General features: G+C 44.7%; 2 protein-coding genes across 2 annotated transcripts; both read right to left on the bottom strand.

Moving 5' to 3' along the window:
* Window positions 1-3,505: 3,505 nt before the first annotated feature.
* On the bottom strand, window positions 3,506-5,406 carry SLC39A2 (solute carrier family 39 member 2). Its single transcript, XM_047074592.1, has 4 exons — window positions 5,292-5,406; window positions 4,980-5,110; window positions 4,694-4,744; window positions 3,506-4,135 (listed from the first exon to the last, which is right to left on the bottom strand). The coding sequence occupies exons 1-4, from the start codon at window positions 5,404-5,406 to the stop codon at window positions 3,506-3,508; spliced, it is 927 nt and encodes a 308-aa protein (XP_046930548.1).
* Window positions 5,407-7,126: 1,720 nt separating this feature from the next.
* METTL17 (methyltransferase like 17) lies at window positions 7,127-13,131 on the bottom strand. Its single transcript, XM_047075394.1, has 14 exons — window positions 13,049-13,131; window positions 12,745-12,898; window positions 12,522-12,656; window positions 11,663-11,744; window positions 11,319-11,400; window positions 10,921-10,994; window positions 10,367-10,461; window positions 9,949-10,019; window positions 9,641-9,748; window positions 9,071-9,139; window positions 8,216-8,266; window positions 7,858-7,950; window positions 7,447-7,634; window positions 7,127-7,372 (listed from the first exon to the last, which is right to left on the bottom strand). The coding sequence occupies exons 1-14, from the start codon at window positions 13,127-13,129 to the stop codon at window positions 7,261-7,263; spliced, it is 1,395 nt and encodes a 464-aa protein (XP_046931350.1). The 5' UTR covers window positions 13,130-13,131; the 3' UTR covers window positions 7,127-7,260.
* Window positions 13,132-24,419: the final 11,288 nt, after the last annotated feature.

Raw genomic sequence — 24,419 nt, 5'->3', positions numbered from 1 at the left:
TGACTAGCTCCTAGGTAAACAAAACGTGACAGAAAGGCAAAGAACTCCAACCAGCATCAGCCTTGCCTGGCAAAAGGTGCTACTGTGCATTATGGGAAGGAAGGCAGGTCTTCTCACACAGAGAACACCGTTAGCAAGGTAATCTTCAGAAGAGGGAGGATACCATGTGTACACGTGTGAGTGCGTGTGTATGTATCTGTCACGCAGGTGGTGTGTGACATGGTGGTGACTGTGTGTCCCTCTACTATAGATGTGTCAGCATGAGAAACCCAAGAGTTAGGAAGAGGGAGAGATGTTTTCTGCTGGGAGCAAGGGAGAGGGGGTTCGCTGTCCTTGTCTGACCTCTTCACTTTGTTGGTCCTAGACATTCCAGGCTAGCCCATGGGGACGCACTGCCCTCCTGTGGTTGGCATGGTTCTTCTTAACTTTCCCCAGGTCTCACTTCCCTTCCTAAGTTACTCCTGAATCTGGCTTCCAGTTGCCAGGGTCCAGCTACCTCAGCTCTCCCTCTGTCCTCAGCTCCGTCCCTCTGCCCTTTCTTAGTCCATCCTTCCTCACTGCAAGCTCACTTAAAGTCACCTTCATCTGCTCCTTTATAGCCCTCTCTGACTCCTCGCTGGGGATTCGTAGCTTTTGGAAATGATCCGATTGTTCTTTTTCTGATCCCGATGTTCTCTCTAGGGAGCCATTCTCGAGCTTTATTCCAGCTCTTGATATGATATGGTTCCAGCTAAAGATGGTTCCTGTCCTGGTTAGTAGGTCTTGGGAAAGGAAAGGCGATGGTCGTGGAAGGAAAGAGAGTGCTGATGGCTGAAAGCACAGGTGGCTGAAAGGGAATGTAAGGGCTCCTGGGCTGGGAGGAGGCAAAACGTGCATGACTCACCCTTGCTTGAAATCTCCCAACCTCTGCTCATTTCCCTCAGATGCTGATAGCATCAGTGACCCAGAAACATATGAGGAGCCCAGGGTCCCAGGTCCTCAAGTCTCCTTTCTGTAGTCCTGCAAATCCTTTCCACCTGAAGTAGCTACCGTCCATACAATTGTGTCCCTCCCAATTTAGCCTTGAAAAGGCCTGGCAAGACCACTCAGGTTGAAAGTAGCAGACAGTCGATGGCATGTTGGATTTGAGCCTCCAGATTTATGTGCCTCACAAGACTGATATGCCTGCAATGCACCAACAGGCAATTTTGTCCTTTGGCTTCGCTTTGGGCATGAGCAAAAAGAGACCCTGGCAGTAGATCACAGAGTAGAAGTGGAGTGAGGGTGGGAGGGTGCTCCTCTAGTGTCCTCCTGGTCGGATCCCTGCAAGCTGGTTGTATCCCTCCTCTGAGGCCACAGCTCTTACTGGACGCCCCTTTCTCATTTCTGCTAACTGTTCCCTTCTCTTCAGCCGGGGTAGCAACTTTGTTTTTGCTCATCCCCCAGCGGACACTTGCGCCACCAAGCACAGCAGTGTTCTTTCTCAGCCCCAGGGGATTGCACCATCCACTCCTTGCTCTGTCCAAACCCTGCCCACACCGTCCTATATACTCCCTTTATTAAACTTGCCTCAATTACCCATGTGCTCTCTGCTTTCTTCTGAGACCCTAACACATAGGATGGGGAGGTAAAGGGAAGGAAAGGGAAGGAAGAAGAGAATCTATATAGTTGAGTTTTTCTTAAAATCAGAGAAACATGGGTTGGAAGCCCACCTAGCTATGTGATCAGGTATTTAACTGTTCTGCATGTGTCTCCCTCAACTTACAGCGGGGATAATACCTACTTGGCAGGGTCAGGAAGGTGAGATCATACTTGTGAATGCAGTAGCACAGTGCCTGGCACATAGCAGGTGCTCTGTGTGGAGACTCTATTATTATTACTACATCTGAGGCTCTGTTCTGAGTACATATTACGTTACCTAATACTGATGGAAAAACAGAATAGGATGGTATTTCAGGGAAATGGTTTCTTGTATCAGACATTTTTATTTAGTTGTACCTGAACCTTGCCTTCTCACTCATCCCTGGGTACGTAAGCTGGGCTTCTGAGGAGGTTTGTGTATCATAGTTTGTGGGGAGGGGAATGGGATGGACTGGAGACAACTCTGGCAAGAAGGAAACTCGGGAGACCTTGTCAATGTGAAGGTGACTTGGCTTCTGCAACTGTCAACATTAGAAGGGGCAAAGTGGGGAGAGTGAGTTCACAGGCTATACCTTCTCTCTTCCTTTTTTTAAATGTTTATTTATTAACTTTGAGAGAGAGAGAGAGACAGAGACAGAGACAGAGAGAGAATGAATGGGAGAGGGGCATAGTGAGAATCCCAAGCAGGCTCTGCGCTGTCAGCCCAGAATCTGACGTGGGGCTTGATTCCACAAACCATGAGATGAAATCAAGAGTCAGACACTCAACCAACTGAGCCACCCAGGCGCCCCTCTTCCTCCTTCTCTACTAAGTCTGCAATACTCCTCCAATTCATGGGCGAAGGGGCTGGGTAACAGGCAGATAATTAGCTCCGTATTTGTCCTTGGTAGTTTTTAAGAGATGTAACACAGTGTAGGGGCTACTTGAACTGAAAGACAGATGGCCTAGTTGGGAGGGGCCGGAGGCAGAGGGGCAGGTAGAGCAGGCAGAAGGAAAGCCACTAAGTTGTGGCAAAGCCAAGTAATCGCCCTAGGCATTTATCTGGCGCCTCTCTCCCTCTCTAAACACTGCTTCTTAATCCCGCAGCTCAAGGCAGGTAGCTGGATGGAGACAGGGGCTCAAAGGAGAGCAATAGCATCCTCGAGGCCACACAGGGCTCGGTGTGAAAAATAAAAGCCAGATGAAAGGAGGCTCTATTTAGCCTGATCTCATGAGTCTGTTGGACACACTGTAGTTGACTGATAATAAGTACTGGGAGTGACGTGGGTGTGGTTAGTGTAGGAAAAAATCTAGATCCCGTGGTTTCTGTTTTTACACCTCTTCTCTCTAAATGCTGGGAACTCTGGCTCAGTTTCTCAACACCTGTGGGGAAGACAGGAGCAGGTTGTTGGAATTTCAGCAATGCTGCCATGTTTGGAGGGCATGGTCTGCAACTGACAGAATGTCTAGGGGCCCAGATTCCAGAAGAAAATACCCCATCCAGTGTTCATTCTCCCTTTCCACTCCCCATTCTACCACTTCCTGTACTGGGCAGCTCCTAGGCAACCTACAGAAAAGATGTATAGCATGGCTGAAGGGGAAGGGTAAAATGGACATTTTATTGTTTACAGTAGCATAAATGGGACAGGAGTCAAATCTAGAGTGATTGTGTTTATATCAATTCTCCAATTTATAGGCACTCAACTTAAACATCTTTCTCTCAGTCCTGGATGAGAAATGGCATCTCATGTAGGGAAAAGCTGGGGTCCAGTTCATGTGGACGATGCCTAGTGAATGTCACTTAGTCTCAGTAGAGAAATATCTGAGGGCCAAAGCTGTCTGGGAAGTGTCTCCCAGGGGCAGGAAGGCCATTGTAGATAGGTCCATCAGAAGAATCAGGAATCTCTCAGGCCCACAAAGCAATAATGGCCATGAAGGCAAAACCGGCAGCTACACAGCCCCACTTGGCCAGAGGGGCCTCGGGGCCAGCTAGCTCCCGGGGCAGAATTTCTAGGAAGGTGACATACAGAAAGGTGCCGGCTGCCACACCTTCTAACACAGCCTGGGTTAATCCACGCCCCCCTTTAGAATCCCCCTGAGTCACAGCCAGTCCCAGGACCAGGCCCAGGGGGGACATGAGAGCCAGTGACAGGATGGACAGCGTGGCCCATCGCGAGCCACTGCCTATCTGCACCAGCCGCAGTCCTACACCAAACACTATGAGCCCCTTGTGAGCCAGGACTGCGAGACAGAGTTGCACGGTAGCTGCTACTGTTGGCTGCAGCCCCACAGCCAGACCTTCAAACACTGAGTGGAAGGAGAGGGAGAGCAAGAGGACAAGGGCTCGGAGGGGACCCTTTGAGGGGGAGGGGAGAGGTCCATGGCTGTGGAGTCCAAGGACGTGAGCCCCGTCCCACTCCTCCTGCACTGCGACCCCTTCAGCAGCCCCAGGATAGCACTGCAATGCCAGCGACTCCAAAAGGAAGACAAAGAAGAAGCCCAGGGAGATGATGAGCTCTCCATAGGGATACTCCATCTAGGAACAGAAAGAGGGGCTGTGAGGTGGGAAGGGAAGATAAGAAAGTACACTGGGTGGCCATGGGAGTGGGAGACCAAGGAGAATGGGAAATGTGGGGCTGTGCCCAATTAGTAAAATCTGGCTGCCTGTTTGCCTGGCCAGCTCTCACTCTGGCCAGCGGCCTTATTACCATCTGCTTCAAATGCTTCCAGATTGATGTGGCCTATGGTGCAGAAAGAAGGGCAGGGGAATGAAGCCAAGAGCAGGTATGGACAGTGACAACCACCACCCTTGAGGGACTAGGGGACACAAAAGTGATAGGGTTAGAAAAATGGGAAAAGAATGTGAGGCATGTGAAAGGGTCCAGAGAAAGAATGAAGGAGTAAAGCAGAGTTTTTTTAGGGCGTCCACAAACCCAAAAGGATTGGGTGGGCTCCTCTTTGGTCTGTGATGTCTGAGCTGAGGAGCAGAGGGGATTTCTGGTTCTCCTCACATACTTCCCTCAAAAGGGTCTGGGTGGGAAAGGAGTTTCAGCTCCACTCCCGCTCCCGGGAGGGACTGGCAGGAGATACTTACCTGTGCTGAATCGGCATCATCAGAAACACTTCCCTCCCTTTTTGTCCTGTTCTAGGGAGAAAAAAGCAGCAATCAATGGAAGATGGAGCTCAGCTTCCTGTCCTGCCCCTTCAGCTCCACTGCTTTCCTTAAAGTCCAACCTGTTTTCATCATGCCACAGGAGAGCTGTCTTCTTCCCTGTCCCTCCCTGCTGGTCCTCAACTCTGTCACCTTTCTCCCTTCCTCCCTTGGTTCTGCTCATCATTCTGGCCTCCCGGCTCTGCAGCTCAGCATTTCTGCTGCTCACCTGCATCATAAACTTCTGGATCTCTGATTCAATTCCCTCCAGGGCATCAGCAGTCATGTGCATGAACCCCGCTCCCAGGAAAACACCTGCAGAAGTGCAGCCCAGGAGGCTGAGGACCCGGCGGTGATGACCTAAAAATGGGGAAAGTTACAATCTAGTTGGCAGTGAGATAGAAAAGGTGACAAGAGAGAGACAGTGGCACGCAATACCCCAAGCTTGGGGATGATGAGAGAATCAGAGCAAAGCATCAGGACGGGGTGACAGGGTTGTTGTCAGGATTAGGTTATGGGGACATGTGCTGCAGGGTCATACCTGTGGCTGCATCCAGCTGGAACCATTTGAAGCAGATGGGAATAAGGCCGCAGATCAGAGTGAGAACCAGCAGGGCAAACACGCAGCCAATTTTTACTCCCAGTAGTGGTTCCATCCTTGGGGTACAGGGTGAGCAGAGGCCTCGGGATGGCAAATGGAGTTACAATCTTCAGAGGAGTGCTGTCTTAGGTGGTCAAAGCTGGAGTAGCTCCTCTCCTGAGTTTCAGGAGGCTGTTGGGATCCTCCTCCTGTTCGGTGTTGCCTCTGCTTGCGCAGCCTTGCATAGCTGACTGGGGCCTTGCCCCAGATTCCCGCCCTCCCCCTACAAGGAGGCCCCTCCCCTGGCTCATGCCTTCCAGAACTTGGAAACCAGAAACTCCAGACTCCCTGCCAGGCACAGCCTGTGCTGTAGGTCCTCTTCTCTTCGCTGCCATGACTAATCCAAATGCTGTGGACAGTCTTAGTTCATGCCTGGGGCTGGTCTAATCCAAAATGGGAGTTTGGGGAGGGCCTTCCCAGCTGTTTTGTACTGGGGACACCTGGTCCTGCCTTATTCAAGACACTTCATCTAAGACTTCCATACCCTCTCCACCCCACCCCACTCCCTGTCTCATGGGTTATGCTGATATCTGAACCCTCCCCTTTCAGAGGGGATTTGGGGCCACTTTCAGGTAAGGAGGTGGGGCTGAGAGGTGGTGCTGCCACCCACCATTCTGTGGAAACTAGATGAGCGGACTCCCCTTTCCTGTAACCCCAGAAAAATAGCTCTAGGCATGATAATGTCTAGTGGGGAAGTTGAGATTTCTAGTATTACAACACTGATGCTGTTCCAGCTTTTGACTGTGCCTATTTTCGGATGTATGCAGATCTTCCTCAATGTACGATGGGGCTACATACTTAAGCCTCCTAAGCTGACAATGCATTTAGTACACCTCAGCTACCAGTCATAGCCTAGCCTACCTAACTGTGCTCAGAACATTTCTATTAGCCCACAGATGGGCAAAATCATCTAACCAAAGTCTATTTTATAACAAAGTGTTGAAATTCCTTATAATTTACCAAATACTGTACTGAGAGCAAAAACCAGAATGGTTCTAAGGGTGCCGTTTACTGTCGCTATCGCGTGACTGCCTGGGAGCAGGCAGTTGCCTGCCAGCAATACGAGATGATCATACCACATATCGCTAACCTGAGAGAAGATCCAAATTCAAAATCCAAAGTACAGCTTCTACTGGATGTGCATCGCTTTCATATCATCTTAAAGTTGAAAACTTGAAAATCAAGCCATGGTAAGTAAGTCAGGGACTGTGTGTATCGGGGGAGAGGGGTGAGAATTTTAAGACAAGGAAAGTTGCTCTAGCTCTGAAACAGGAAGGTCTCGGGGAATGCTGAGAAATGAACCAAGCAAACTGAAGGGTCCTGCCTGGATCTGCAGTGGGGGGAGATGGAAAATTCAGTCTTGATGAGGACTGACACTTGAGGAAAATATATCCAGCAAACTGGGGAGCTGATGGACCCTGAGAGAGACAGAAGGAAAGGAGGGAGAAAAACACAGAGGTGAGGCAGATCCTGGCCCCCTGTTCAGGTGGCCACCTAACAACCGTGACATCTGCTGAGCCAGTGCTCAGAGAGCTGGGGGCAGCTCTCCCCACCTCTCTGCCTCGGGTGACTTCCCTGGGCAGCCCTGGTCTCTGGCAGAGGGAACAGTACTCTTACGGGAGAAGGTGAGCTTGAGATCTGTATGGGAAACAGGCACTGAACATCTGAGGATTCTCTTCGTCACAGGATAGGCCATGACAACTGACCTCTGTACCTTTTAAGAATCACAAGATCCATTTCTACTCTTTGCAAACTTTTTATTATTAAAACCTCAAACAGATACATAGGGCTGCGAGCACTCCCATCCTGGATACCAGGTACCTTCACCCTTGGCAGGCCTGTGTAAGCAAATACTTGTTATGCATCCTCGTCAACTTCCAGGGGGATCTTTAGCAGGGGACGGAGGAAGCTCCGACTCTGAAGGTGTGATCACAGGTAAAAGATCTCCCCAAGAGCTGACACGAGCACAGCGATACAAATCCCTATGGAAAAGGGAAGTCTGTGTGGGCTGCAGGGTCTTGCCTCCTCCCCCTAATTTTGGTCACACCCTTTATACCTGCCATGCCGGTGGGCTGTGATCACAGCATGCTGCATATGCCCATCTGGACAGCACAGGTGACAATGCACATGGCGTGGCCGTTTGAGGACAGGCTGAGTGATACGGGGCCAACGATTAGCCTCTTCTGGAGACCCCCGGGCAAGAATTACCATGGAGAACTTTTCCTCTTTTAGATTCTTCTTATTCTAAGATAAGGACATAGAGACTATTTGGAGGAAAAAGAGATGGGAAAAAAACTGTTCCCCCCCCCCCCCCCATCCCTGCAGCCTTTTCATAAGCCATGCACATTCAGGCTTGAAAATCTCCAGGCTCTTCTCTGACTTCTCCAACTCTTTCCACCTCTGACTCTTTTTCATGCTGTTCCCCCAGGCTATTTTCACCCTGTTGCAACATTCTCAGGATACATACCCAACTGAAGGGGATGCAGTGGTAAGCTTGAGAAAAGCTACAGGCCAGGGGCTTAGAGGCTGTCAACTGGGGACAAGGAAGTTCATGTGGACACTGTGAACACACACAAAAGACATGAGGTAAGACAAACGAACCACAGAGATCATACAACTGAAAAACTCAGAATGATAGAGTCAAGAGGAGCTAGGGATATGGGAGCACAGGAGCAGGAGGCAGGGAGGGCCAGGGGAACAACTAAGGAAGAAACTGGATAGGGACACAAAATAGTATAGGGTGGCTTAGCTTTACCCTCTCACTTTTCCTGGCCATAGCTGAGTTCAGATCTTTGCATGGTGGGAAAGGCAGAAATAATACTCACTGGAGCAAAGACAAAGCCAGGTCGAGGGTCTGAAGGTGACTTCTCTTCGCACTAAAACCAAAAAAATTAAGCTGGTGGGGGCGTGCCTGGTGGCTCAGTGGGTTAAGTGTCTGACTCTTGATCTCAGCTTAGGTCTTGATCTCAGGGTTGTGAGTTCAAGCCCTGCGTTGGGCTCCATGCTAGGAGTGGAGCCTACCCAAAAAAAAAAATTAAGTCTGAGGGGTCTATTCTCATAATTCAATCTCTGCACTCAGTAAATTGAGGACTCCTTTAACGTTCAATTCTGGTAATTATTAACTATGTTCCTTGAGTTAAGCTGGCTGCTTCTCTAATACTCCAAACAAAGAACTTTCTCTTTGTAGCAGGAGAAAGGCAGGAACTTGGCACATAGTGTGGTGCTCTCCCTTGTCAGCAACCTCCACTCTCAAAAAGAACCCACTCCAGGACGATTAAATTTATGATTATACACTGGATCATACTGTCCCCAAAAGATAAGGTTCTTGGCTTAGTGATGCCCTAGATCAGGGGTTGGCACACTTTTTCTTTTTTAAAAGCCCAGAGAACAGGTAAAATCTGTTTTTGTCCCAACTATTTCAATTCTGCTATTTATAGTGTGAAAGCAGCCACAGACAACACACACACCAAAAAGCATGGTTCCTATAAAAACAGGTGGCAGGCTGGATTTGATCCACAGGTCCTAGTTTGCTAATCCCTATAACATGTCGTAATGACTTCATATGCCTAATATCCTGAGAGTCACCCCTACCATTGTACAACAGAGTCTCTTCAGTTTTTAAGGGAGTAGCAATAACTGGTGACAGATTGGGGGTGGTTATGAAAGAAGAAGAATCTTACCTTAAGGACCAGGTCCCTGGCATCCATGAGAAGGGAGTGCCCAGCTTTTGTTCCATTCTCTACCAATATCTGTTCACAAAAAAGGAAAATAAGCACAAGCCCTGAATTACATGAAAACATAAATGTTAGCAGCTCTGTAAGAACATTCGCAGATGGGAGGAGGGGGCCCTAAAAGAAAGGGCCTGCCCCATATAAGATGGGGATGAGACCCTAAAAGAGGGATGAAGGGATCTATGCATGAGAAAATGGTTAAGAATGAACACAAGTTCCAGTGGAGAGAAGGAAATATGTGAAACCAATGAAGCTGCTTTAAACTTAAAGGGAGGGGCGCCTGGGTGGCTCAGTCAGTTAACATCTGACTCTTGATTTCAGTTCAGGTCATGATCTCACAGTTTGGGAGTTCGAGTCCCTTGTTGGGCTCTGCACTGACAATGTACAGCCTGCTTGGGATTCTCTCTCTCCCTCTCTGTCTGCCCCACCCCTGCTCTCTCTCTCTTTCTCTCAAAATAAATAAACTTAAAAAAAAAAAACCAAAAAACAACTTGAAGGGAAAAAGCAATTTCAACTCACCAGAAAATGACTTGTCTTGCGCCATAAGGTGTGGATTACCTCAGTGCGGTCAGCCTTGCTGGGCAGTTCACTTAGGGAAAAGGCTGATACCACCACATCGAATTGTACCTGAGAACCAAGATAAGAAACATGAATAGACCTGACATTCCCCCTGGCTCCCCTTCCAAGACTGTAACAAAGTTCTATCCTCTGATATTTCTTCTGTTCTCTTTTATCTTCTATCACTCGGTGCTGGGTAGCAGAGCTGAAGCTACAGTTTTCTGTCTGCCAAATTCCACATTTAACATACTCTAAATGTTGTCACTTGCCTTGGGTGATACAGGTAGAAACTGTCTGAAAAAGACACCTGGAACATAAGACTCCCCAGATTCTGAGCCACCTATGGAGTAAAACAGAGACGTGGCAACTAGGACTGTATAGGTATACACTGAAGGGATCTCTCGATAAGAAACATGGTCCTAAGAATAAAGAAAAGCACTAGGTGAGGGTGAGATGCAATAGGGTAAGAAAATATTGGGTCACCTGCCCTGTTAATCTTACCCAAACCATCCACAGTCCAGCAAAGGCCTCCACCAGCCTCTGCTTGACCATAACACTGGAAAGAAATCAGACTCATTTTTAACTTTGAGCCTTCCTCTACTCCCCAGTAAAACACTCTTTCTAGTTCTCTGCCTAACTCCTTCAACTTTGAAAAAGAAAAAGTCCTTCCTTATACTTTCTTCTCACCTTTCAGTAGCTTCTCCGCCAAATCCAACATAGCAGCTGAGCTGTCCACACACATATATTCTCGTAGGCTCTGGCCCCAAGTACTGTGAGCAGCCCTAAGATGGCAAAATATAAATGGCCAATTTTCATGATAAAGAGTCATCCCTACAGGACACCCCTCTGCCACCAACCCCACCCCTGGGAAACAGAGTATTATTTTACAACAGTTGGAAAAACTACCAATGTTATTTTCTTATTTCATTTATAACTCTTTAAAAAGGGGGCAGACACATAAAAACTATTTGTAGGCAAAAAAAACCAAACAAACAAACAAAAAAAAACTTGGTGATATGCCCTAGACTAAATTCCTTTCCTTTTTTATCTTTCTAAACATGGGTCTTTTTTTCTTTAAGTTCTGGCCCTAATCCATATACCTTCTTATGCCATACTGAATCTCAGGGAAGAAACATTCTAGTTCCCAACTTTCCTATTCTCCCTCTGGTTTCCCAGTCTCTTGGAATGTTGTACACACGGCTCTCTAGAGCCAGAATTGACAGAGACAGAAAGATACTTACCAAGTGACAGAACCAGTACCTGAACCAAAGTCCAGTAAGGTTTGGGGCTGGAACTCTGGAACTCGAGCCTGGATCTGAAGAAATATACAACACCCCACAGTAGCGTAAGTGGACACTTATTTAGGGCCTTGGTAAATATGAATTAGGGGATCTCGGCAGAGATGAGATGTGAATGTTTTTTGAGATTCAATGTAAATACTTTATAGAATGGAACCTCCTAAAACAATGATTTTAAACCTTTCTTGGGTCACAAATTCCTTTCAGAGGATAAAGAGAGCCTCTTTAAAAAAAAAAAAAAATCACATGCCAAGTCCCAAGAACCCTACCCCAGAAGACTATTTTATGAATAAAGGAACTGATGGTAGAAGGATTCAGGTTGGAAGCTGAGGGGCTTTCACCTCATGGAATGCCCTGGAGACTGCTGCGAAGCCACCATCCAGTCTTGCTGCCATATACACCAGGCTCAGTTTCTCATTGTAGCTGTCAAAAAAACAAAAACAAAACCAAAAACAAACCAGAGAGTCATACCGACTGCGAAATAACCTCCATGGCCTCGCTAACCTTTAGATTTTTAGGAAATGAAATCTTTGAAAAGAGCTCTTCCAGTTCAGCACTTTCAGTCCTCAAAAGGGAAGAGTCTTGAGCTATGAACCAGTAGCCTTTTCTAATATGAATTGTATAATTGCACTTCCCCAGTCTCCTAAAGATTTTTTTCTTCTGTAGCTCTTCTAATCCTCCTTACCTCAGTTCTTGCCAATGGTATGTAGTTTTGCGTAGGGCACGCAGCACCGTTTCACGAAGTTTCTCCTCTGACTGAGATAAATCTGGGGTGAGAACGAGAACTGGGAGTGAGGACCTAGGAAGAACATGGCTCAGATCCAATAGCTGAATATACCGCCTGTCCATTCCTCTGCAACTCCCATTGGAGGCAAAACCTCAGCGCTTAAGAGAGAAGCCAAACCTAGAGAAAACTTTCAGGTAAGAATAACAGCAACCGCCATCATCACCACCAGAATGTACCCGATAGTATTTTGCCTCTAACAGCAGTTTATGCAATTCAACTAGCCCTATCCCACAAGTTTTGTTCTCTTTTAAAGAGAAGTGTTTGGCGCCTGGCTCAGACGGAGGAACATGTGAATCTAGATCTCAGGGTTGTGAGTTCGAGCCCATGTTGGGTGTAGAGGTCACTAAAAAAAATTAATACACTTAAAAATAAAATAAAGGTAATCATGAAAATAACCTGAGGAATAATATTCATTCTCTTATCCCCGAAGAAGGCTTTTGTACCGGACAGGGAGCCATACGGGGATTTTATTTCACTTGAATAAAAACTTAGTCCGAATCCAGTGGATTTAGAGGAAAAAAACCCAAAGATCTAGATTTTGACAAAATACCGAAGCACCTCACTGACCTTTACCAAAGCCCCAAGACCAACCTCTGAAACAGTCTATCTTCTAGTGAGGCATCATTGTAACAACTGCTCTGGCCAGAAAGTGAAACAAGAAACCACAGTATCAATTTGAGAGACAGTAAAATTATTTCTTGCTCTTCATTTCCCACCAATATTTCAATTTGGTCTACTCTTTATTCTCAAGCCCTACCTGGGTTTTCCAAGAATTTTTCCTCAAGATACACAGCCCGTCTTTGCAACTCCTCCGGCCCTACAGGTAAATGCCGGCTCCAGAGATAATTCGTCAGTGCCCGCACCTGCTTCTCCACATTGGGCATCGCGCTCTCTATGGGCCAAAGATGAAACGCGACATCACTTGCATGCACACCCGCTTTCCGCTACTTCTCGGGCCTCCCCTTCCCACCGACACTCACGGAGCAGGAGGAGCTGCGCGGCGGCAGCCAGTGCTTTCGGCAGCTCTACGCATGGCAGCTGCAGGATGCCGGGGTGCCGGCGATGGGGCCTCTTCCCCAGAAAATCGGAGCTGTTATCCACCTGAGATACGCCGGGCACAAGGGCGGCGAGCGCCTGCAGGCCGGGAAAAACGTGCTGATTGCGGGGCAGAAAGGAAGCTTACGGCGTTTGCTAAGGGAGGAGCTCCTAAGGGCGTTATTCCTCCGAGCGGAGCTATTTTCGAGATCCAGAGTCTCTCCGAGGGCAGGGAAAGTAGGCACTCACGCGGGACTGGGGAACTTCTCTACGGCCGAGACGCCATCTGCTTGAAGTCAGCAGAAGTCTCACTGCCCTCGCGGTCGCCATGGCACCGGAGGCGAGCCGGAAACGGAAATGCTGTTGCCTGTGACCCGCACATCCTCCGCGCAGCTTCGGCACGGCGCAGTATCAGCCAATGAGGAGAGCGAGTGCTTCCAGTAGCCAATAAAAATCGATATGTAAATCACCTCGGAGAGTTGGTGTACGCTGATGGGACCAGGACCTTGGTGCCTGGGTTACGAGCTGGAGGCGAGGTGACCTGGAGGTAGTGTTGGGACTGGTCTCCGCGTCCCGAAGTCGAGGGGCAGGGGTGGGCCATTTCCTAGGGCCTCCAGAAAAGCGCGCTAGACAGGGAACGGTATTTCTGGATGTATTAACTACCTGCGTTCCTTGTTTTTCTCTCTGGAGAACTCAAGTTTTGGGATTTATTTCCCCCTGTGTGAGAACGGGAGAATGCAGTAAGGGAAAGATAAGAAAACCAACTTTAGGCAACCGAAGATAACAAATTGATGGTTAATAGATTTAATGTTTTTTTACATATTAGTTTCTCTCCATATTAAGCAGTCTTCTTGGATAAATACTAAATTCTATATTAGTTTCTCTCCATATTAAGCAGTCTTCTTGGATAAATACTAAATTCTAACACTTAGAACATTGGGTACCCGACACTGTGGCAAGCACATTGACTCTATTACCGCATTTCGTCCCTGCTAAGAGATAGATTCTGTTAACCCCATTTTGCAGTTGAAGAAAGTGAGTATTTAGATGGTTAACTATCACGCGCAAGATCACAAAGCTTGTTAGATGACAGCTAGATTTAAAACTGGGCAGCCTAAGTCCCAGCCTCACCTTTAAACATATGCTCTATCGCATATTGTTGGCACTTGGAATGCAAGTTAGCAAGTTACTTAAAAACAATATGCTAAATGTCCTGAAGTGCTAACTTAACATGTAGCATTAAAACGGATTGTGTGCCCTCTTGATTGCGTTAGCAAACATTAGTCACCTATGGAATATCTTAACGTTTTGATCTCTGGTGACTGGATGGGTGAAATTCTTGCCTTTGCTTCAACTGCAAGAGTCCAAATATGGTAATTATGGGGTAAAATATGGGAACTAAATCAGTCAGAACTGTCTGGTTTGCATATAGGTTATTAAGCTTTGATTCTTTTTTTTTTTTATTTTTTTTAACGTTTATTTTACTTTTGAGACAGAGACAGAGCATGAACGGGGGAGGGTCAGAGAGAGAGAGAGAAACACAGAATCGGAAGCAGGCTCCAGGCTCTGAGCCATCAGCCCAGAGCCCGACGCGGGGCTCGAACTCACGGACCGTGAGATCGTGACCTGGGCTGAAGTCGGACGCTTAACCGACTGAACCACCCAGGCGCCCCTTAAGCTTTGATTCTAATAAGGGAGAGTTTGGCTTTATAATCTGAATGCTCTGGAAGGAGTCTTGAGAGTTTTACACGAGACAGGTGTAAATCCAGCAGTCACTGCTCTCCTTCCTTTTGGGTTCACCTTCTTCCCTCCTCCGTCACTTTGAGTCACAGGGACACACTTTGCCTCATCTCTTGTGACAGTTTGCTTTTACTTTATTTTCTTTTTAAAAACTTTTGAGGTTTATTTTTGAGACAGAGTGCACAAGAGAGTGAGCATAAGCGGGCAAGGGGCAGTGAGAAAGAGGGAGATGCAGAGTCTGCAGCAGGTTCCTGGCTCTGAGCTGTCAGCATAGAGCCTGACTTAGGGCTCGAACTCACAAACCACGAGATCATGACCTGAGCTGAAGTTGGTTGCTCCACCAACTGAGCCACCCAGGTGCCCCAGTTTGCTTTCACTTTAAATTGTTGGCTCAAGTATTAGCAAAATAAAAATATCCTCATCACTGTAGGTTAGATTTAACATAAATTGGCTTTATTATTTTTGTCATAGGAAGGTAACAGAACATAAGGATAAAATGCTTGCCATCTGGAATCTGGCAGTCTGAATTTGAATTCTAGAAAAGTGAGATAGTAATGGCTGCTACCTCACAGGGTTATTGGGGTGAGCATTTAATGACATAATGTCTGGTCCAAGTAAACTCCCAGTATGCTGATGATATTATTATCATATGTGTTATTGTATGTATTTTGGGAACTTGAAGGGACATAATCACATTTTAATTTTTATTATAATTTCATGTTGTATTTCAAAAACAGACTTGAAAGGGGGGATATTTGGGGCAAAGTATGACTGAGCTCTAGAGACTTTGAAATAAGGAACAGGAGAACTTGGTGGTACCTCTGAATGTCCCTCCTGTTTTTCCTATTAACTGCCAACATACAGGTTGTTTCCTTTATTCTGACACTGACGTAATTGGGATTGTTCTGTTCCTTCAGTAATACATCTCCAAAGCTGACTTAGACATAAATTTATCTGTCTTTGTTCTTAATCCAAAGTATTGTTCATGAAAACCTCCACACCACCCTTCTTATGGATTAAGGATGTCCTTAAGACATCTAAAACAGTGAACACAATTCTTTATTCATTGAAAATGCTTAATCAATATTTGTTGATGATGTTGATAATGTGACCACTCTTTGTTTTCATGCTTGGAAACACTTAACAGGGTAGACTGGGTTGAGGATCTGAGTCTAATCATTTGACTGGGTCACAATCCCCCCCAAAGCATAGATGAGCCTGTTTCATAACTAATCTATTAATTCTGCTATATTAATTCTGGTTGCATACCTTGGATGGAGTAGTATTTCCAGTTAGAAAATACTACTCCAGAGTTAGAAACTCTGAATTACCTTTAAAAAGACAGACATAAATGTGGAGAAATTAGGCAACATTAAAAAGAAATACCCCCCACCTCCCACTCCCAAAGGAAGTAAAGGGAAAAAAGTTCTCCGAGGAAGGTTTGGATAATTCAATTAGAGAGGCATGATGTTCAGCTGGTTTTCTTCACAAGTTTATGAAAGAGGGAAATGGCTAACAATTAGGTTGAGAGAAACAATGAAGGTATGAAGCAACTGAAACAAATTTCTTGGGAAATTAAAGAAATTCTGCCACCAAAGATCCCAAATAGTATGATTTTTTATCTCTTTCATTTCTTTGTATAAAGTTTTCCCTCTAAAAATATTCTTTACTATTCTTTATTATGTTTATTTTCTTTATTATTATTATATTTATTTGCATTTGTGTCTTCTAGATTAGTCTTTATCTTTTAAATGATTTTTACTTTTATTATGTCACTTTTCCTAAATTTGTCACCTTTTTTCCTGAAATTTTTTTCTAATTTTGATGCATGTTGTTTTTTCATGTCTTGGATTTTTTAAAAAAATCATAGGTTGCAGTTTTATTTTTTATTTTTTTAAAGCTTATTTATTTATTTTGGGGGGCATGAGTGGGGGAGGGGCAGAGAGAGAGGAGAGAGAGAGAGAGAGAGAGAGAGAGAGAATCACAAGCAGTCTCTCTGCTGTCAGCTCCGAGCCCAACACGGAGCTTGAACCCACGAACTGTGAGATCAAGATTCGGATGCTTTAACCAACTGAACCACCCAGATGCCCCTTTAAGATTTTATTTTTAAGTAATCTGTACATCCAACGTGGAGATTGAACTCACAACCCCGAGGTCACACGCTCTACTAACTGAACCAGCTAGGTGCTCCTCGTAACCGCTCTTCTCATCTGCTGGTCGCTGGACCCAAGAAATCCAGTGTCCTGGCAGCAGCTGTAGTTTGTAGTTCAGTGGCACCTTTGATGTATCACTTGGCAAAAGAGCATCCACTTTGGGGACCTGAACCTTTGGCCCCACCGAGCCCAGAGTTACAGAGGAAAGTACAAAATTTCTCAATGGGGGCGCCTGGGTGGCGCAGTCGGTTAAGCGTCTGACTTCGGCTCAGGTCACGATCTTGCGGTCCGTGAGTTCGAGCCCCGCGTCAGGCTCTGGGCTGATGGCTCAGAGCCTGGAGGCTGCTTCCGATTCTGTGTCTCCTTCTCTCTCTGCCCCTCCCCCCTTCATGCTCTGTCTCTCTCTGTCTCAAAAATAAATAAAACGTTAAAAAAAAATTAAAAAAAAAAAACAAAATTTCTCAATGGGTCAATGGGAGTGCTTCTACTCTTTGGTTGCTGGAACCATGTATTCTTCCTGTTAGAGACACAGTATCATTTAGAGGTCTCTGGTTTAACAAATACACTGTATCCTGAAGAATGGTACCCATCCTTTCAGAATGTTGCCTCTGAGTTGTTGCTTTAGCTATGCCTTTAGAAAACCAGTCTCCCTGCTCTTTCTTCCCTTCCTCCTTCTCTCTCTCTGTCTCTCTCCTTCTTTCCTTCTCCCTTCACTCCCCCTCCACCTCTCTCCCTTGGAGCTATAGTGGCCCCTGTCTTTTCTTTTTTTCTGAAGTAAACACCAATCCACTCTTCCCATTAGTCCTCTACTTTCTTCCAAAGTTAAATGATATTATTGAAGTATCTTCAGCAGAAATTAGGGGAGCTGTTCTGAACTGTGATTAAATAGCATGTCATACTTAATTCTTCTTGGTTATAGTCCTGTATGACTTTGATTTGACTTATTGAGCTAGTAGAGCCATCTGCTGATGACCTGCACTACTTTTCCATCTTTTTAATTTTTTTTTGGTAAATGTTTATTTATTTTTGAGAGAGAGAGAACACAAGCAAGGGAGGGGCAGAGACAGGACACAAAATCTGAAGCAGGCTCCAGGCTTTGAGCTGATGACCTGAGCTGAAGTTGGACACTTAACCGACTGAGCCACGAGACGCCCCTACTTTTCCATCTTTGATATTTGCCTTTTATCTTTACAAGATTTTTAAAAATTTTATTTTTTAGAGAGAGCCGGTTGGTAGAGAGGGAGGGAGGGAGGGAGGGAGAGAGAGAGAGAGAGAGAGAGAGAGAGAGAGAGAGAATCTTAAACAGGCTCCAGGATCAGCTCGGAGCCTGACCCAGGGCTTGATCCCACAGCCCTGGGGTCATGACCTGAGCCAAAATCAAGAGTCGGCCACTCAACTGACTGAGCCACCCAGGTGCCCCATATCTTTCCCAGATTTAATGATTTGTCCTCACTTGATCCACTGATGCAAGGTACACAGAGGTCCCAAGCCATAGTCTTGGTGCCCAGTGTGCAATGTCCCTGGTTATGATGGGCTCTTACTGAGGATAATTAACTGCTACAATAGAAAGATTTTTCTCTTCTTAGTTAAAATATACACCTTGGAGCTAGTTTGAGAACTATCCAATCCTTATTTTTGAGAGAGAGAGAGAGAGAGAGAGAGAGAGAGAGAGACAGCATATGTGGGGAAGGGGCAGAGAGAGAGGGAGACAGAGGAACCACCCAGATGCCCCTCTATTTCTTTTCTTTTAAAAAAATTTTTTTTTAAGGTTTATTTCTGAGATAGAGAGAGACAGAGCATGAACAGGGGAGGGGCAGAGAGCGGGAAACACAGAATCCGATGCAGGCTCCAGGCTCTGAGCTGTCAGCACAGAGCCCAATGCGAGGCTCGAACTCACCAACCGTGAGATCATGACCTGAGCCGGAGTCGGTTGCTCAACTGACTGAGCCACCCAGGTGCCCCCCCCCCCATCTATTTCTAAAACCAGCCCCACCTTCTGCCGAAGAATGTCTCTTCTATTTTTGATTATTGATTCTGTGTCTTGTGTTCTAAGTTCATTTTTGGAATCTTGGTGTATTTTAGGTTGATTTCTCTGGGAATCAAGTGAGATGCATTATCCTTTTTTCCCCTTGTAATTAAGGGGGAAAATGTCATTATCAACCAAATCACCAAAGTCATTCTAATGTTAGGTGTTTAGGTACCTGACATTTGACTGAACTTTGTAAGCTATACTTGGTACAATGTAGAAATAGGGAATTATAAAGACATTAATATATTCCCAAAGAGGGATTTTGTGCCCTTTTAGGTTAGTAGGTCCTGTTAATAATTTTGGGGACCGAGCTACATATTCAACAGGTGGACATTGTGTATTTCTACCAGCTGGACTTCTTTATGACTGAAATGCAATTAAACATGACCCTGGTCTCAGGGTGATGATTGTACAAGAGAGGAGGATGAGGCCAGGAAAATTCTCTTAGAGTGACAAAGACTCATTAGATTGACAATACTGAGTAACAATAGGTTGCTCTTATCACTCTTAGGGCTTTCAAGGATTCAGCAGGTCAAAAACTACAAAAAGAAAGGATGCATGTTTTATTTTGAGTAATAACTTAAGGTTACACGTAAAATCTTTGGTTCATGATTTCAAAATGTAGGCAGTACTGAGAGAAAATATTCAGGACATATATCCACACATTTGATTAATACAACATTGACATTTATTTCTGTCAAGTAGCTAAGCAGGGAGCAAGTGAATGTGTAGGGTAGGACAGTAGGGAGACACACGAACTTATGTAGGAACAATCAGTGTCTCAGTGCCAGGCTGCTGATGATGCCAGAAACTGATGTTAATCAATGACCTCCACCTGCAAGATATTCTTCCTCATTTTTGCACAAGGAGGCTGGAGTAGCCTTAAAAACTGGGCTTCATGGTCTGCAAAAATCCTATGCAACTTTCCCCATTAAGTGCAGAAGGGACACCTGGCAGGTTCAGAGAAGCATGTGACTCTTGATCTCAGGGTTGTGAGTTCTAGCCCCCATTGGGTGTAGAGATTACTCAAAAATAAATAAGTAAAATAAAAAATAAAATAAATTCTCTTAAAAACAAGTTTAAGGCATCTGGGCGGCTCAGTCAATTAAGAACCCAACTCTTGATCTCAGCTCAGGTCCTGATCTCATGGTCATAAGATTGAGCCCCACATCAGCTCCATGCTGGGCCTGGAGCCTGCTTGGGATTTTTCTTTCTCCCTCTTCTTCTGCTCCTCTCCCTCCTTTCAGTTAATAAATAAATAAATAAATAAATATAAAAAACAAGTTTAAAAAGATTATGTAAGCATGTTTATGAGATTTCTTTCTGTCTTTTCTTTTTAAAGATTGTATTATTTTTTAGCTAATCCCTACACCCAACGTGGGGCTTGAGCTCACAACCTGGAGATGAAGAGTAGCATGCTCCACCAACTGAGCCAGCCAGGCAACCCTGTCTATGAGATTTCTTAAGAACAATATAATTTTGTAATTTGACAAGGTAAGGTGAAAACCTTCTGTCAAAACAAGCCCACTTCAGTGGAGATGGGGCATCTATTAAAAATCCTTAAACAAATCACATGATTTTTGTGGGAAGTGAGATGATTCACTTTCAAATACCAAATAAAAGCTGTGTTGTCTAGTTAACAGTAGGTTTGCGGAAACTATGTATGAAACTATGTATTGAAACTATGTATGAACACTGCCCCCCTCACCCCGCCCAGCCTGACAATGGAGTCCCAAACCCTTAGACACTTCACTTCCTGGTTCTTCTCTTATCCATTTTGAGGGCTTATTTTTTGCGGGCTTTGCAGTGAGTATGTGCCGAAGAACTGAAGTCTCTGCATCGCCCCAAGGATTTGTTCCAATCACACTACTTTTTGGCTTCACATGGGCATAGGCAACTTCTGGGTGAAGGCTGTAACCTCTGTAGTACTTAGCCAATAAGGATCCAGGGGAGGGACTTGCATGCTAGGAGATAAATTGTCTGCTGTAACCACCCGGAGTGTGCCTGTCCATCAGACACCTGCTCTTACAAGAACGTTGATTAAAGCCTCCCTTCACTGTGCTCCTAGTCTCCGCGTCCCTCCTTTGACTGGGGCAGTGGGCTTATTTCTCACAATTTACAATACGTGTCCAGTATTAGTTGACTGACATCCTTCTGATTTGTCTCTATGTATCTTAGAGCTATAAGCAATCTCTTCTTGTTACTCACCTTCCATTGTTGAAGAAAAAAAATCCAACTGAGTAAATTAGAAGATCTCATTGAGATAGGGGAAACTGAAAGGACCCCATGAAAAAAAGCTGTTTTATTTTTCTCCTTCTCTTGTTTCTATTCTTGCTAGGACCTGCACCTCTACCTTATGCATGCCTTAGTGTATGTCTTCCTGATAAGGGACAAGGAGTTAATGATTTCTTTGGAGTCTTCCAGCAGAGTAGATAACATCAAAGGAGTGACCAGGCAAGAATGAGCAGGTGAGGCCACATGTGTGTATTCTAGACCATTGGCACTGGACATCTGGGTGCCTAAACCCCCTGCCTCCAGGGAATAAGTGACTTATGATGGATACCTGGCCCCTGTCCTTGTTCTGACCAGTTCCTGGATGCCTGAGAGGGCATGTGCACCAGAGCACAATTGTCAGTAAAAACCTCATACTCCAAACAAAGACAAAACTTTCTCTCCTTTCCTTTCTGAGTGTCCCAGATGCTCTGTCTGTATCTGTCTGCACTCTATGTCTTCAATAAACTCTGCTTTTACTTCCTGCCTGCTCACTCATGTTTGATTTCTTTCTATCCTGTGTGAAGCTGGGGATCCTCTTGGCTGGTCCTGTGGAACCCCGCTGGGTCCTCAAACCTGGCCAGCCTGCATCATAATTGGCTGTATTAATCAATGCATGAATCAGAAAGCATGCTCTCTAGCAAATAGAGGGGAGCTCCTAGGAATTGTACAAAATAGAAGGTCTTTATAAGAAGGTTGGGACAAGAAGTTATTAGCAAAAGAAAAGAAAGGATTGTTTCAGGCCAGGAAGTCTTTTGGGGGGAGAGGGGCAGAAACACAGGGTTTTCATCCTACAGATTACTGCAGTAGTGATCAGGAGATTTCAGATTGACTCTTTAAAAGTCCTGTTCCTGGGATAGAGTGAAACTAATTGAGTCTTTCTTGGGTGTTGTGGAGGGCAAATGACTCTATTTTGGGCCTTTTTTTTTTTTTTTTTTTTTAAACACCATCAATTTAGGACTGCAACCTGGGGTGGCCAGATTCCTTTGAGGGAACTGAGTTTCCATCACTGGCTTCTTGTCATTAACCTAAAGGAAACCTGAGTGATGGAAAGTGCATGGTTTAAGGCAGAGCCTCCTCACAGGAGGAAAAGAATGCAGAGAACTCCCTTCTGCCTGAACCTGTAACAACATCTCTATGCCACAGGATGCCACTTACTGAGTCAAGCTGTGCTGCCATCTCTGCAATCGGGCAGAAAGTGAAAAATAATGACAATTTTTATAACATTCTGGAAACAGGAAAATTCTGGAACAGTCATCCATTTTGTTTTATGCTCACTTTGGGAAAAATTGTAGAAGAATGAAACTGGAAGTGGGTGAAGTCAAGCCAGTACATCCTCTTTCGGTTTTTTTGTTTTGTCTTTTTTTTGTTTTTGTCTGTAAGATACCTACAGCCATGTAGGCTGGCCCAGATATCCTTCCATTGATTAGAAGAGCATGCATTTTTGTTTTGCCAGAAGTGAGGTATGTTGTTAACATTGTTAAAAAAGAAAGAAATCCAAAATGGAGTCATTTGTCCCTGACAACAGCAAAGAAAGATCGAATTAGTTTCAATCTGTTCCATGAATGCAACCTTTTAACAGTCAATCTGAAATGTCCTGATCAGCACTAATGTGGTAACCTGTATGATAAAAACCCTGCCATTCCCCTCCCTGCTTCCTCAAAAAATGTCCTGGCCTGAAACAATCTTTTCTTTTCTTCTGCTAATAACTTCTTGTCCCACCTCCTTCCTAGGAAAACTTTCCATTTTGTAGAATTCCTAGGAGCTCCCCTCCACTTACTAGATAGGATGCTTTCTCATCCATTGATTAATAAAGCCAATCAGATATTCAGATTTACTTGGTTGAATTTTGTCTTATAACACCACTCTAAAATGAAACAAAGAACAAGAACTTCAAGGAGAACAGGTCCCCACCCTGGTAATCGCATGCACTTGAAACAGCTTGTGGGGAGCTGCCACCACTGAGGCAAAATTTCAAACTCAGCTCTCAGGCTGTTGTCCTGAGTAGGGAAAATATCCAAAGCACTCAGCAATAAGAGAAAGAATAAATAAGTGATGACACCAATTGAGGAAGGAAAACAATGCTGCCACTAATAAAATACACCCCAGGAGAAAGCTTATGGAAATGGGGACACATTCCCTTTATATTGTTAAGGGGAAACAAAAAAAGCACAACATAAAATACTATGTATTCTATGACATATTTTAGTTTTAAATATAACCAGAAAAAATACTGATTGGCAATTTATAAAGATGAAGAGTGTTTATCTTTGGTTTATGAGATTACAGATAGACTCTTTCTTTCTTTTTTTTTTTTGTTTTTTTGATTTGTAGTTTTTTTTCTGGTTTTATAACGTTTCTGTATTGAATATGTGTTACTTCCCTAGTAAGGAAAAAAATGAAGGTGTTATTTAAAATATTGGCTCCTTCTCTCTGTCCCAAAAATAAATAAATGTTGAAAAAAAAATTAAAAAAAAAAAAAAAAAAGGGGGCGCCTGGGTGGCGCAGTCGGTTAAGCGTCCGACTTCAGCCAGGTCACGATCTCGCAGTCCGTGAGTTCGAGCCCCGCGTCAGGCTCTGGGCTGATGGCTCAGAGCCTGGAGCCTGTTTCCGATTCTGTGTCTCCCTCTCTCTCTGCCCCTCCCCCGTTCATGCTCTGTCTCTCTCTGTCCCAAAAATAAATAAATGTTGAAAAAAAAAATTAAAAAAAAAATATTGGCTCCTTAAATCAGACATTCTGAGGTTCTTTACAGACTCACCAGAATCCTCTTATTGCTATGGTGGGGACTGTACACTCACCCAGACTTTTGGACTCCTCCTCCAGGTGGGTGATACTTATACAGGAAGAATGTTTGGAATTCTAGAGTTGCTCAGAGAATTTTTGACTGCTTTTTATGAGGCCAATCCACTTCTTTCTCCTCAAGAACACTTCAAAAAAAATGGTTTCACCCTCTGGCCAACTGCAATTTTCTCTTTGTTGTCTTTCAGAAGGCTGATTGGTAACACACATCATCCAGGGAACCTATGTTTTGATACAAGGGAACCTATATTTTGATACAAGAATATTTTTCTCTAAGATGAACCATGATTGACTTCTTCTTTGATCTCCTACCCTTCTTTCTTACGAAGGCAAAGTTTGGTGTCAAGAAGAACATATGAACTTAGTATGAGGACAGGTAGGATATCACAAAAGCCCTGACTAAAAAATTGAATGTTTGACATACAGCATTGTGTAAATTTAAGATGTACAATGTGCTAACTTGATATATTTATATATTGTGATACGATTGCCTTTATAGCTATATTTAGCACCTTTAACACATTATATAATTATCCTTTCCCTTTAGTATTTGGGATAATTACATTTTAGTCTCTTAGCAATTTTGATAATTGTAGTACAACATTATTATCATATTCACTATACTGT

Source organism: Lynx rufus, unplaced genomic scaffold (genome assembly GCF_022079265.1).
Source record: "Lynx rufus isolate CCGP_SWC_20201006 ecotype Redwood Valley unplaced genomic scaffold, mLynRuf1.p SCAF_13, whole genome shotgun sequence".
Taxonomy (NCBI): Eukaryota; Metazoa; Chordata; class Mammalia; order Carnivora; family Felidae; genus Lynx; species Lynx rufus.
The sequence above is the reverse complement of the archived record's forward strand: the minus strand, read 5'-3'. Positions and strand labels throughout refer to the sequence as shown.

Bases quoted from the DNA above. Each gene is read 5' to 3' on its own strand.
- SLC39A2 (XM_047074592.1), bottom strand. From the start codon at position 5,406: ATGGAACCACTACTGGGAGTAAAAATTGGCTGCGTGTTTGCCCTGCTG. The intron at 4,745-4,979 runs GTGAGCAGCAGA...TTTTCTCCCTAG, and splicing joins TCCAGAAGTTTATGATGCAG to AACAGGACAAAAAGGGAGGG. The intron at 4,136-4,693 runs GTAAGTATCTCC...TTCTGTTCCTAG, and splicing joins ATGATGCCGATTCAGCACAG to ATGGAGTATCCCTATGGAGA.
- METTL17 (XM_047075394.1), bottom strand. From the start codon at position 13,129: ATGGCGACCGCGAGGGCAGTGAGACTTCTGCTGACTTCAAGCAGATGG. The intron at 10,020-10,366 runs GTGAGAAGAAAG...TTTACTCCATAG, and splicing joins GGCGGAGAAGCTACTGAAAG to GTGGCTCAGAATCTGGGGAG. The intron at 9,749-9,948 runs GCAAGTGACAAC...CTTGGTTCTCAG, and splicing joins TTCTACCTGTATCACCCAAG to GTACAATTCGATGTGGTGGT.